The following is a 13,780-nucleotide window of genomic DNA, read 5'->3' on the forward strand; positions in this document are numbered from 1 at the left end:
GGTGTCCCAGACATTTCAGCACATGGGCGCAGCGTCCATCCCGATACGCAGGCTCCTGTCCTGCTCAAACTCTTGGGCTAAGACGCTTTTCTGCCTTGACCGACTGTCATCTCTGCCTGCCTCACAGCGGTCAAACACTACAGTAATGCGGGTTTTCAAGAGCAGTTTAGTGATTTAATTCAAACTATTTCTCACTCCTCAAAGTCTCTGTGCACATTTTACTCCGTTGGTTGGATTTATGGTTTTGTGATTCCCTTTCTCTTGCAGGTGTTACAATTCAGGAATTAGCTCCTGGCTTGGAGACGGGGCAGGCAGCCATCCGTCTAGGAAACTCCTGCCAGGACTGTGCTGCGGATCAGAGGGTCACTGTCTCTGCAAAGGCAGCAAAGCACCGCGCTGCTCACTGCTGCCCGGCACAGCTAACCTGCTGTAGAAGGTCCTCCTAGACCACACCGGCCCAGGAGTGGGAATTGAATTAATTTCAAAAGGACGAGAAAAACAGCCTGCAGGACAGCCAGAACTGTCGCTAACAGGGAGTTTGCAGATTATTCTAGCATCTAGTTCTTAAAGAGAAAAGCAGGTCCCTTACGTGAGCGTTATTGTACACTAATGTTCCGAGACAGCCCGGGTTAGGAGCAGTGCTAAGAGTCTGTCAGTGAGGACTAAAGCCCCTCACGCTGGAAACGGCCAGATCTGGGGAGATGCCGAGTGCCCCCTCAGTCTGGGTCGATTGCAAGAGATGGTGAAGGCACTCGGCGTCTCGCAGGCAGACAGACCCGCTGAATTCCAGATCCCCCAGAAAACAGCTTGATTTTCAGTAATTAAACTAATAGGAAACGTTTTCTCAACGCACATAATCTCCATGTGATTAATTTAATCAACACATTTCTGGTTATGTTACAAAAAAGTCTAAGTCGGCCAGGAAAACGGTGAAATCCGACAGCAGTTACACTGTAGCTGTTGTAGCAGAGCGTGTATCCGTATGGGACTCCGCACATCTGTAACTCCTGCATAAACATTTCCAGACTCCTAGGGATTCTGCTGTTGTTGCTTGTGTTTCATTTCTTTCATGGGACTCTAAGCCAAATGCAATGACCCGCACATTAAATACCCATTTAGAATAAAACTGCAAAATCTGATGGCTTTATCAGCGCGTGAACTGAAATAAAAGATGTACATGGAATGTTGGGCTCCGTTTGCGGAGACGGCGTTTCAAGTCACACACTCTGTAATCTCCTTCGTGAATGAGCACACGGACAAGAAATTTAAAAACTTTAACATCCCTTTTCAACCCTTTCATAAATATATAAAGTTTCACTAAACTCTTTCTTCTTCAAACAAGACGGCTATATCCTCTTTACAGATTAACGTGAAATAACGGTTTCCTGTTGGAACGCCACACGTGTGACGATCCGACGTCAGCCAGTTCCTAGACACCCTCTGCACTTACAAGACATTCACAGCACAACACAGAGGTGTTACTTGGTCTTTACAGGCGTACTCATTTCCTGCATATCAGTAGTAAATAAAGAAAAATACCAAATTATCTATATTAAAAATACATCATCTAATATACACTTGCTTATACTGCCACATCAAAACGAAGTTTCCAACTGTGTCTGACCGGTGACAAGGATACTCTTTACAGGGAAGGCTACAGCACTGATTTGTTGTCGGGTGGAGACAAAATATCTGTTACACAGCTACAAAGTATCGCTACATACTAAACACTAAAAGGAATTCATCTCTTGCAACTGCTTCCCAGATTCCTTGCTAATTGTTGGAAAATTTCTGATGGGAAAACTGTCCTAAAGGATGCCAAAAATGTTTGAAATCAATTTAAAGGCAAAAAAAACCCAAACCAAACTTACTACTTTGTTGCTATTCATATTACTTTGCCACTGATCCTACAGAAGATTAATCCCAAAGACTTTGAAGTTACATACACAGTAGCTCCCGTTTTTCCCTACTTAAATAAATATTCCCGTGAGTTCTCTTTGTTGTGCCCCAAAGCATGCGTGAAAATACTCTCAATCCATGCATGCTCACAGCAGTGTTTCACAATTAAGCCACGGAATACATCTTCCTTGCCATGATTCTGTAAGCACAAAGGAACACTAAAATCACTCTGTACACGTAAGACGAGGTTCGCATCTGGAAAAGCGTATCTTGACACGTAATTAAAACAGCGATGTCTTCGTCAAAAATGTTGGTCGCTTTTGCCTGTTTCAGTGCTTTCACGTACTTAAGGGATAATGATTTCCAAGTGCTGATGTGCTCTTCACAGGAGCAGTTACGCTTCAAGCCACCGAAGGGCTGATCTCCACTACCAATGAGCATGTTCTGCAAACTCTCTGCTACAAAGCCTTAGCCTGGCCACACGCCGGTGACGACAGAGGTGGTTGGCAGTTTCGTTACACCACTAATAGCCCACTCTGTGGAGCGCAGTGAGACTTCGGTTTGATCTGACTGTCCTACCCCAGCACTGTGGGCAGGAGGATTGAAGAGACAGGAAAACAAACCAGTTCCAAGTGCATGAGGAGTGTACCTGCTGCGCAGGTAGAGTTAGAAAGCTAACTTGTCTCCTACCAAGACAATGGCCATCAGGTAATGCCTAGCCATGCCCCGCGTTTAGGTGCCGAGACAAGAGCAGTGCTCTCTCTGTTTAAAACGTTAGGAATGCAGCCAGCTGACGGGAACCCAGAAGGTCTCGGTCTCCAACCTGTCGAAAGTTGTTTTAAGCTCACTGTAAGCTGTAGCGAGGTCGTCATTGACTATCACCTTATCGAAAAGGTGGCCGTACTGGCTCTCCATCACGTGGGCAGATTTAATCATTTCTTGAAAATCTTCTTCCTAGCAAGGAAATAACAAGGCCTAGTCAGTCCAGAGCAACATCGTGTAACCTCGTTCCGTGGTAAACACAAAGCTACTTCCTCATTTTCTCATCAGGAGTTGGAAACCGTACAGAAGAAGTGTATACATTTAAAAAAAAAACCTATAGAAATTACTATTACAGTGATCTCAGAGAGCATTCTCTCAAGTGGACTTCGCTCAACAGGCAATTCTTTCATCTCTCCACTCGCAGCGACACAATCAGTCGCCGCATGGCAGTCACAGAGATTTTCTGTTTGCCTACCAGCGGAAAATGTTTCCAGCCATTTACTTTGATGATACACTTCAAGTTTCATAACTTAATCTCAGCTCGCTATCAGCACGTGTTATATTCCAGTGCAGCCTTTATTCTTTTAGGAGCTGTCTTCCTATGCCTGGTTCGACCTGGCTCAGATGATCTCTATTCATGTTTGGGAAGGGAAAAAAAAATCTTAGGAATTGAATTGTTTACATAACTCAGAGATTAAACCCGTCCTAACTAAGCAATTTCCCAAAGCTCACTCTTAAGAACAAACTCTTCCACTTTACATACCACAGAATGTGTTCTTCCAGTGCATTATTTCCAAACTAATTCAAATGCATATTCTACACCAACATGGTCTGTGGCTGTCATATCCATAACTCAGCCCAGAATCTAAAAAATCCTAAATAGCATCTAAATAAGGGAAAATCATACACACCGTAAATATACAGAAAAAGTCTAATGATGATCAGCTTTGCTTTAGCTTCAATTAAAACATGATTTCATTGTATTTCAAGAAAGAAAATAAGTCATTGTTGTGTGCAACCTGACTATTTTTTGTGATGATTGGTAAAAAGGAGCATTTGTTATTTGTTTAGATTTTTCTCCTTCCTTCATACACTGTTCATTTCCCTATAACATTTTAAAACACTGTTTCACTTATCCACAAAGATGGACTTTTTATTCAAGTAGCATTTACTTTTTTAATTGATGCTTCGTATTTGAGCTTTCCTCTACATTTAGAGCCAGTAATACACTTGACAAAACAGGGAAATCCTTACACTTGAATAGAAACATCTTAGCCCACATGCAGATTTCTTTAAAGGAAATCCACAGTGTTATTTCTCATAAAAACACACTTGCAGAGTGGGGGTTCTTCAGCAACATAAAATCAGAGGACCACAGAAATGTAAACACCCACAAGCAGATCAAGCAATGGCAACACCACAGTAAATTTGTGATGCGAGAGGGGTTTTTGGGAAACAAGAAGATACTATGGGTAAGCCCTGACAAGTACCTGGATCGATGGGATCCAGCGATCACCTGTATTTTCAAGGTAAACCACTACAACAAAATTTAACAAGCTCTCATGTTTTACCACGTGTAAATACACTTACTGTAAAGGGTTTTGCAGTTCCCTTATCATCTTTACTTGAAATAATCTTGGCATTTTTTCTGGTTTCTCTCAAACGGTCCAGTGACGGAGGCTTTATAAATATAACAAACGGTTTAAATTCATACGTCCGTAGGTGTTTCACTGTCTGGGAAGAGGAAAGGTTTTAATTCATTAGTTTATTTCGCACAATGGAATTTACTGTCACAAAAGAAACTCTCCACTAACCAAAATAAACCCACCAAGCACTTCTAGAATGTTATTTTTCATTTACTGCCATCCTGCCCTGGCGACCAGTGTTGATTCTTGTAAGAATTTTCATGGGAATGGTAAGAAAACTCCCCTTCCACACAGGCTGCTGGTAAGCCCCCTTGGTCGGGCAAAGCTGGCCTGTGCACTGCAGTGCCACTGGCAGCAGGAGGATGGAGGGCAGGAAAAGTTCAACCCATTTTAGCAAGAATAACACTTTCTGTACCCATGAAAAGTAGCAGGAAAAGGTGTCTGACACTTGGTCACAAGAAGTCAATGATCTGTTCTCCACAATACTGTGTATCCAGCACAGAACTCCTGCTGTTCACTCTTCCCGAGTCCCCCCGAGTGATGCTACGTATGGAGTTAGTGACAGGTCTAAACTCCGATTGCACAGAGGGTGAGGGGAGGGATGGGATGGGATGGCCAGCAGCTGTCTGTTCTTTTCACACTGCCGGGGCCCACAGGAAAATGCCGTGTCAGAGGGTGGGATCCCAGTACAGCTCAAGCCTGGGTTCCTGAGAGAATTTAGTGCGTCACTGGAAAACAGGGCTGTGCAGGATGGGCACGGTCTCAGAGAGCAGCCTGGCAATGTCAACCCCAGGAGACTCTTCCCAGCTCCCCTCCTCCCTGGAGAGGCGTCTGGCTTCCCCAGGTGCTCCTCTGCCAGCACAGACCCCATCCCTGTCCTGCTTCGACGGCACAGCCCCCCATCCCTGTCCTGCTCCGACGGCACAGCCCCACCTCCGAGAGTGCCCTGGGAACTGTTCACAAGCTGCCGGGGTTCACAAGTCACAGGCTGGCCACCACTGGAGAAGAAATGCTTTGGCTGGATTTAAACAAACTAGTCCAGCTCCTGGAAGCACTGTGGTTATTAGTAGCATAAAAATTCCCAGCGGAGCTGTTCAGAGGGGTTGAAAGGCAAGGTCAGTGCAAGAACAAATGGTTTAGAGAGGAACGTTCTTAACCATTATCCAGCCAACAGCACATTTAGTGCATTCCTTGACTCGTGTCCACCCTGCACGGAAACCTCTGCATGAACCGTCCGGTTAAACATGCGCGAGAGAGTTGCTGGACCGGATGACAGCTCAAAGCCGTTGACACTGAAGTTTCAGGGACAACTTCTAACCCAAACCAGCAGAACGATGAATGAGAATATAGCAGCATTTTTTAATTAAATATCTGTATTATGCTGCAGGCTTTCAACTCACTTAATTACCGAGCTGAAGACTTGCCAATACATATTGAAGTTTCCTTCCTCTCTTCCTTTCAGAGGGTCTTGCTGTGACAAAGGTACCCAGCAAGCCCACTCAGCAGTCACTCAACGTGGAATAAAATACACTTCTTTAGAAACAACTTCTTCCTGGCATCCCAGTACTCAGCTTGGGGAACTACAAAGCCCCGAAAAGATGCTCTTACTTACATGAGGCTGCACATCCAACAAACAAACTTTGTTTTTAGCCAGAACGGATCGAACAGAGTCTAAACTTGTCCCATAGTAGTTGTTCTTATACTCGCCATATTCGATAAACCTGTGGCAGAAAGTGAAAAAAATTGGAATCCTTTCTGTTTTCTCCAGAAAAAAAACCCCAACTTATCAACTTGGTTTATAAGATCTAATTCAGGAGCAAAAATATTTTACTTTACATGAGGGTTTTACCATGTTTTATAAAGGAAATGCTGTCGAGTACTTCAGCATGTCAATTTTAAGAAATCTTCTACTTTACCACTTTCAAATCAGTAACACCTGCTTGTATTACAGCTAAAGAGAAAAAAGTACTGTAGTCCAACAGCCCACTAATGTTTTCCATCACCTCTTTTTCTGAACTAATGCAATGCAATAAAACAGTGGATAAGCTAAACAATAGAAACTACTGAAATTTCATTGCACACTACAGAATATCCAAATTCTCTGTCTCAGAAGAGGAGGAGGAGCGACAATGGTGCTAATGGAACCAAGGCGGCTGGTTATGTGCTATAAAAGTACAAGCGCCCTTTGCCAAAAAAGCAGAGCACAGTTTGAAGTTTCAATAAAACCCGCAGCTTTGTGTCTAATACACTTTTGCCCTCTGAAACACTGGGGCGGAATTTCAAGCTACGGTATTTTACAGGCTGCTGGAGAGCACGATGCTACCATTGTCTCCCTTTTCCCTTAATTTCTGGTGGGTTTACAGTCAGGGGCTTCACTGTAGATCTCTGAATTCAAAAGCAGAGGAAGTGCCTGGCCTGAAAGAGAGCAGAACTACGCAAACATTGACTCAGGCACGTCTGCAGCACTTCCAGGCCCCCCCCCCCGGCCTAGAGCCGCGGCGCCTTCTTGCTAAGGACAGACGATGCCCTGTGAAAGGAGCGCTCCCCCACCCTCGGCACCTACGGTTGCAGAGCCTTCCCGATGAGCTCAAGCGCTGAAACTGCTTGGAGGCTTAGACACACTTGTGTTTGCACATACTGCTTTTTGTGCTCCGTGCTTCTGCCAGCTGCTTTGAACTGCTTAGATATCAAAATGTAATTTTAAAACATCTTCAAATCACCGCAGCTTATATCCACTTTGACTTCTTATCTAAAATTACAACCAGCCCCATTTTATAGTAAAGCCATTGTTTTAAATGTGGTTCCAATTAAAATCTCTTCAACATACTTGTTATTCTGTACGTCTGTCTCAAACAAGTGCTTGGAAATGAAAACGTATTCGACACCGTCACTTTCTTGGCTTCTCCTTGGTCGGGTAGTGTCTGCAGTTTCATTACATGAAAAAAAAAACAAAACAAACAACCAAACCCAAAAAGGAAAAGATGCACCAAACAACCTAATGCAAACCAGTTCAGGAAACTCCGCAAAGCACACAACCCTTGTGCAATACTAAGCGTGGTGGTTCCCTCACTTCTGACGGACACAGGGCTGCTCTGGATCTGGGAGGTGGCACACAAGCACATGACAGGGCTGAGTTTTAAAAGCACAAAGGAAAATCAGGGAAAAAACCCCTACTGGACATGTATCAGATTATCATTTTTATTAACAAGTGGAAAAATCCAATAAAACAAGGATAGCTGGATAATACAAGGAGCAGCAGTCCGTAACAATTACCCCAGCTTTGCCACTTGTGAAACTCAGGAGCACATGAGACCATAAAGGGGAATAGAGCTCACCAACCTGATTTATAAAATGCTATGCTCATTAACAACGCTTGTCGCTACGGTAATGGCATGATAATAAAAAAATGGGGTGTGAATTTTATGTTTCAGTGCTTTTTCTGGTGATCAAAACCGAATTCCTTTTTCTCTCAGTAGCCGTGTAGTATTATTTGCACTTCTTCCTTTCCCTCAAGCACCAAAGCTTTTGCTTATAAATGAAACTTATTTGTGGGGTTGCCACTTAGGAGCAATGAACCCCTTTGAAAGCTCTGTTTAATACGAGCTGCGTGTTACAGCGTTGTGCGTTCTCCGCCACGTAGGAACGCACACAACTTGCCTGCAGAAAGAGTCTTCAATGCCATTTGATATCACGCTTCTCTTAAGGCTGACACGAAGAGAAACATTTCCAAGACAAGAACCCCAGTTCTCCCTCCAAGTCCTGACTTACTGAATTTCAGGGAGAAGGATTTCTTTACGTGTTTGTTTTAAATTATAACCACAAATTTGGAAGAGAAAAGAGAGAAGGCAGCTTGATGAATACTGGCAATTTTTAGAGAAATATTTTTGGGCAAATGATTGCATATGCTTCAATGTGTTAAATATTTGGGAACATCTGGCTTTTTGTTGTTGTTGTTTTCAATACCCAGCTGAGGCAAATATGTGCAAATGACATGACTTGCCAAAACCAAATGCATTTATTTTTCTACCTAGCAGATTCATTCATACATATGCTTTACAGAATACCTGTACTTGCAAAAAAAAAAAAACCTGTGATGACATCTCCCAGATTCAGAATATTGGCCCCATATCCTGAAGGAGCCCTACAGGTGGCACAAGTACAAGTAGAAATCGGGCATATGGTGACAGGACAAGGGGTAACGGGTTTAAATTGAAAGCGGGGAGGTTTAGATTAGATATCAGGAAGAAGTTCTTCCCGGAGAGGAAGTCCCTGTCCTTGTCAGGGGGGTGGAACTGGATGGGCGTTAAGGTCCCTTCTAACCCAAACCATTCTGTGATTCAAGAAACCCCAATAAAATACTGTAGAAATTAATACAGAACAATTTTATTCGATGCTACACAAAGTAATGCTACTTGGTCAGATAGGAGAACAGAGGAAAAAAAATCCCCAAATCAACTTTTCTAAAAGTAATCAAAGGGATCTAATTCATTTATTCACAGGATTAAACTGCTTATCATCAGCCTTACATTTTTCAGCCTAATGTACAAAGGCCATTTTACTGAAAGCAGGCACTGGTAACAGAGTACGTTTCACTGCTTTACAGCCAAACCCAGGGTGTTCTTCAGCCGAGTTTCATTTACCAAACCTCGCTGACATCAATCATGTTAAACTTGTACTAAAAGCCTACTGCAATGCCTCTGAGCCAAAACATCCTATCAGTTTAATCAATGCTATTTAAAGTAGAACTGCAGCAGCACTTTTAAAAATTAGAAAAGTAATTTGGACGCCAAGAGTTCATTTAGAGACCCAAATTTTAAAGTGCCTTAAAGCAACACAATAATAAAGGATAATAATGCAAGTATAGCATTAGGAGGATAGAAGTGTGTTTTCACTTACGTGGCACTGTCACCCCGTAATGCTGGGTGTCACTGATCAGCAACTTCCGTTTCAGTTCATTCAGTCCAACCCCTACAGGACCTGCAACAGAAAAGGCCGTGCTGTTTCCCAGCAGCCAGGTCTCTCTCGTCTTGACGTGCAAGTGCTCTCCGAGATAAGACAACGTCGCATATAGCTGTAACGTATACTGGCTTTTAATCAGTCATTTGGAAACACCCAGGGTTCTAGCCTCTCCTAGAATATACAGCGCTGACACAGTTCAGGGGCTGTAGCTGGCAGTTACTCTGCTCTGACTTTAGTACTGAAGGCGGGGAGGGGAAATCAGTGAAAAGGTTGACAGCAAGGCTGACTTTCTTTTCCACAGCAACAACCCTCAGTATGCACCCATCTCCATCCTCAGCCCCGGTACAGACCCCTACACCCTGACCTGCAGCTTCCCAGCACAAAAACTGGTTTGGCTGTTCATTCTGCCAGAACATGCCCAACTCACAGACTAGAGGAGCCCAGGTGGGACACACAGATTCCCCCCCCAAAGCCTCAGTGTGCCAGCATGGCCTTCTCCTCACTCGCCCCAGCTGCCGCATCCCCTGCCTGCACCCGACTGCCCTGAGGACAGTTTCTCCCACCCTCTCCCTGGCAGCACTGTGCTCCTTCCACCTCTGTCTGGCTGTAGCTCTCCTCGTCCACCTTCAGTCTGTGTGAGGGTGGCACTGCACAGGGAAGAGGAAGGAAGGGCAGCACTCCCCAGGTCACAACCCTTTGGGGTGCCTGGGTTTCTTTCTTTGTTGTTGTTTTTCTTCTAAACTGTGCTCATCTCCTGTCTGCTGTCTGAACTGGTCCAAAGCAAATGTTTCCTTCCTCCTGTGTCTGCCAAAGAGAGACCACTCCTGGAAAGAGGATGACAGGAAGAAACAGACTGCATGGATTTTTTTTTTTTTTTTGACCCGTCTCCTCCACCTCCACTTGAGTACTGCTGTCCCAGAAGCTACTGAGCAATGTCCCTCTTGGCTTTGGGCTGTCCCTACCTCTTAGTCATTTGCCAGTGGTGCTGTAGGTTCAGTGGGGGCACTCTGCCCTGTGAGGTCTCCAAGGCTCCATGGCCATCGCTGCCTGCCCCCCGGAGGCCTTCACGCAGGGCTCCAGCCTGCCTGGCCCCTCTCGTGGTGGGGTCACCGTGTAGTGTGCGTGAAGGGAGCTCAGCTCTGCAGGCTCACGTGTTCCTGACAGCGCAGTGACTTCGTTCCTGCAGAGCCAGTCAACAGCGGAACGCAGAGGAGTGTAAGCCACTGGAACCATATCCCAAATATGGTCCACATGTGGCCTTAAGGAAGATTCTTGCTCTTCTAGTACAAGTGACACATTTCTGCATGGAGTGCTTCTCAGCAGAGTCACTTTAGACAGCAGAAATACAAAACCTAATAAACATTTGAACAAAGTGGTGATGTATTGGTTAATTACTAGTGAGAGTCAAAAAGCAAAGACTGATGCTCCAGCACCTTCAGGTGCCAATCTGTGAAGACAACTACCCGCCCTGTCCGAAGCTGGAAACACATAATGATGAAAAGCAAACGCTTGCTACTTCGCTGTGACCCTCCCAACTACGGTCTCACTGTAAAATCTTAAACTTTCTGCATTTAGCATTTTTATATGTTTACAGAAGTTAAACACACAACTACATTTCAAGTTCCATCTCTGACCTGCCTGTAAATTAATCTATCAGTATGTATAAATGTTTACTTAATATGGTGTACAGCAGCCTCTACTGGTGCATGTCTGCAGAGGATAGCTGTGAGTTATGTTGAGAATGGCACTGCTTTTGTTCTTATTAAAAAAAAATTCCTTTTTTAAGAGTTTAGCTATTTAAGGCAAATACGGATTTTTATAGGAAAAGTAGTTAAAATTCTCAACATATCCTAGGAAAGCAGAATAAGTGGAATTAAAATTTAAAATATCACTGCATTCCTTTCAAACAACAAAAAAAATCTTTCCCATCAAATCTACACAAATATTATTTCCTCAGTCTACATGCTGTCACATCAACAATATGCTTTTAGCCCTATTTATATATAAAGAACCCAGGCTTCGCTTCCTGTGACAGATGCTTTGGAAACTGAGATCAGATCTGTTTCCAGACCACAACCTCACTACTACTGTGTCTCCCCTTCCAGATCACCATTTGAAAGTCATCTTTAAATTCAGCTATGGAAAGGTGTAGAGTCATCTTTTGCAGAGCTGTCTGGGCAGAGTTCCCATAACTGTAGCGTACAGACGCTGATTCCTGATTAGTAATGCCAGCCATTATGCTGATTTTTACACAGCATCTCCCAAGTGTAATGCCCATTTCTGAATATTCTTTTCATTTTGATGCAGCAGAGAAAGATGCCAGTTTCTCACAATCATGAATATGAACACAACTTGAACTCAAGGAGAGAATAAAGCATGAGGATTGGAAAGGACAATCCAGATTCTTACAGTAAAATGCCAGGCATGTGGGATCCATGACTGTAGCATAGTTTTGGTTTACTATAAATCACCCCAGGCAGCAATATTTAGAGTCACTGCGACAGATTTAGAGATGCTGTGTTTATTTTTTTAAAGGAACATTTATGTTGCTTGCTGTTGCACGTTGAATCGTGTAAGCTAAGTAACAGTCGAATCCTGCACAAACGGACTGAGGTGCCCACCTCACTTTATTGGGGGACACTTGCAGAATCAAACTGCCAATGGTTAAAACTTGCACTCAGTTTTGAACCCTTCAGACATGTCTGAAGAAAACCAAAAGTTTTGATGTAAATTCAGGTCTCAGGGGGGTTAACCCGTCCAGCCATTCTTCACCCGTAGATACTCTGAGCTCCTAGAACCTTATTTGAAAGGAAAAAAAACCAAAAAACCCAGCAAGCTGTCTTTCAGAAAGGATTTTGTGAGTTAGGTGACATTGTCCCTGCGGGGATCATAAAGACCCTGTAGAAAACATGCCCTGACAGAGGTTTCGTGGCTCAACTACACCTGATCGCTATACCCCAATGACTGTACATGCGTGTCCAACAGTAGCTCCATGAGAGAGTGTACTTCGAGATCTGCCGTTCACTGAAGCAGGATCGCTGAGTTCATACTGGGGCTAGGCAGAATGTTACCTCCCATGTATTCGTTCCCCAGCCACGCTGACCTACCCATGTCTTCAGCCAGGAAGGTTTAACACAGGGAGCGGTTCTAGGTCTCTTTCACTGTCCAGATAGTTCACCTGAAGCAGTATGGCCATGGCAGGCCGTTTTCCTGCGTGACTGCCCTAGAGGTGGTAAATCTCTGCAAGCCACTACTGAACCCATGTTAAAGGTAAGTCGGGAGAGCTAGGAGCCACTTCCATTTCACCCTCCCCTGCTCCGAGACAGACCCGACCTCCACACAGCTCCTTCGTGATAAAACCAGAGGTGATGGATTTTTTTAAAAAACGGCAGCACTGTAACAACAGAGACTTTTCCCAGTCCCAGACTCCTTTTCTTCACACTGGTGACCAGAAAGACCCCTTTGAGGAGAGCACTGACAGCCAAATTCAGAGACCGAGAGACTTTTCCGATTGTGCCACACATCAATAACAACTGCTCCTTCGTGGCTACACCCCTCCGGCCCTTGCTTCCACCACTGCCCGCTCAGGAGAGGTGCATCACCATGGGTGATGGCAGCACCCGCGAGGCTTCGCACGCCTCCGGCGATAACACTGCACGCACACAACCGCGCGTTCTGCAGCCACTTGCTCACGGTCTGCTGCTGCTGACCCTGCTGTACCCTTGGCACTGCCCCTTCAGAAAGCTCCGACTTTGCTGGAAACACGCCACGCAAAGTTACAGTATGCGGCACATCCGTCCTGACCCCTGGGAAATAAAATCTGTGCTAGCCTGACCCTCACAGTCACCAAAATTACTGCCTTTGTGAGCAGGACATTTCCCTCGTTAACGCAAATGAAAACTCTAGTTTCCAAATACGTATTAAAATATTCTGCCTTTGCCTGACAGGGCGCGAGGTATCACGCTCAGGACGCAGGCGATGCTTGCGAAGGAAGACTTCAGGGACTGGTTGGCAGCCTGGGAACAGTCAGTTACCCGAAGTCGACTGGTGACATGCGATTAGATCGGTTTGGTTTTAGCAGACTCATCACATTCATCACAGCGAAAAGCACCGCAGAAGCACCTGTATCATTACCGATTCAGATGATCTGTGATTTTAGCCCCAGGGATATGCAGGACTTTATGCATGACCCTGCATTTGCAGACAAGGTAAAACCTTAACAAACTGATACATCTAGCTGAACCTGAGACTAGTGTATATCACACTACAGGGTGCTAAAAATTACTGTGGGTGCAATTGGCATTCTGTAAATAGACCAGTTTAAAAAGAAGCCAAAAGAAATTTCCACTTCAAAGTTGTCAAACTCCCTCCCCCTAAAAACGGGGCCAACCAAACGCTTAAAAACCCTTCCAACAGTAAATTACACATTTAGGCCTAGCAAAACACAGCAGACATTTAACGTCCCCACCAATTACAGCTATAAATTAATTATCTGTCCCTTTGTTTCCGGATAC

The 13,780-nt window shown here is 44.4% G+C and overlaps 1 protein-coding gene across 1 annotated transcript in view; it reads right to left on the reverse strand.

The window, feature by feature from the left end:
• Positions 1-2,673: 2,673 nt before the first annotated feature.
• The window catches only part of MPP7 (membrane protein, palmitoylated 7 (MAGUK p55 subfamily member 7)), a 105,328-nt gene continuing 94,221 nt past the window's right edge, over positions 2,674-13,780 (reverse strand). Inside the window, exons 12-16 of the mRNA XM_010151429.1 lie at positions 9,204-9,284; positions 7,135-7,228; positions 5,920-6,028; positions 4,252-4,395; positions 2,674-2,853 (exon numbers count right to left, since the gene is read on the reverse strand). Coding sequence (XP_010149731.1) covers positions 2,674-2,853; positions 4,252-4,395; positions 5,920-6,028; positions 7,135-7,228; positions 9,204-9,284 — 608 coding nt within the window. The remainder of the gene's footprint in view (positions 2,854-4,251; positions 4,396-5,919; positions 6,029-7,134; positions 7,229-9,203; positions 9,285-13,780) is intronic.

Source organism: Eurypyga helias, unplaced genomic scaffold (genome assembly GCF_000690775.1).
Source record: "Eurypyga helias isolate BGI_N326 unplaced genomic scaffold, ASM69077v1 scaffold3610, whole genome shotgun sequence".
NCBI lineage: Eukaryota > Metazoa > Chordata > Aves > Eurypygiformes > Eurypygidae > Eurypyga > Eurypyga helias.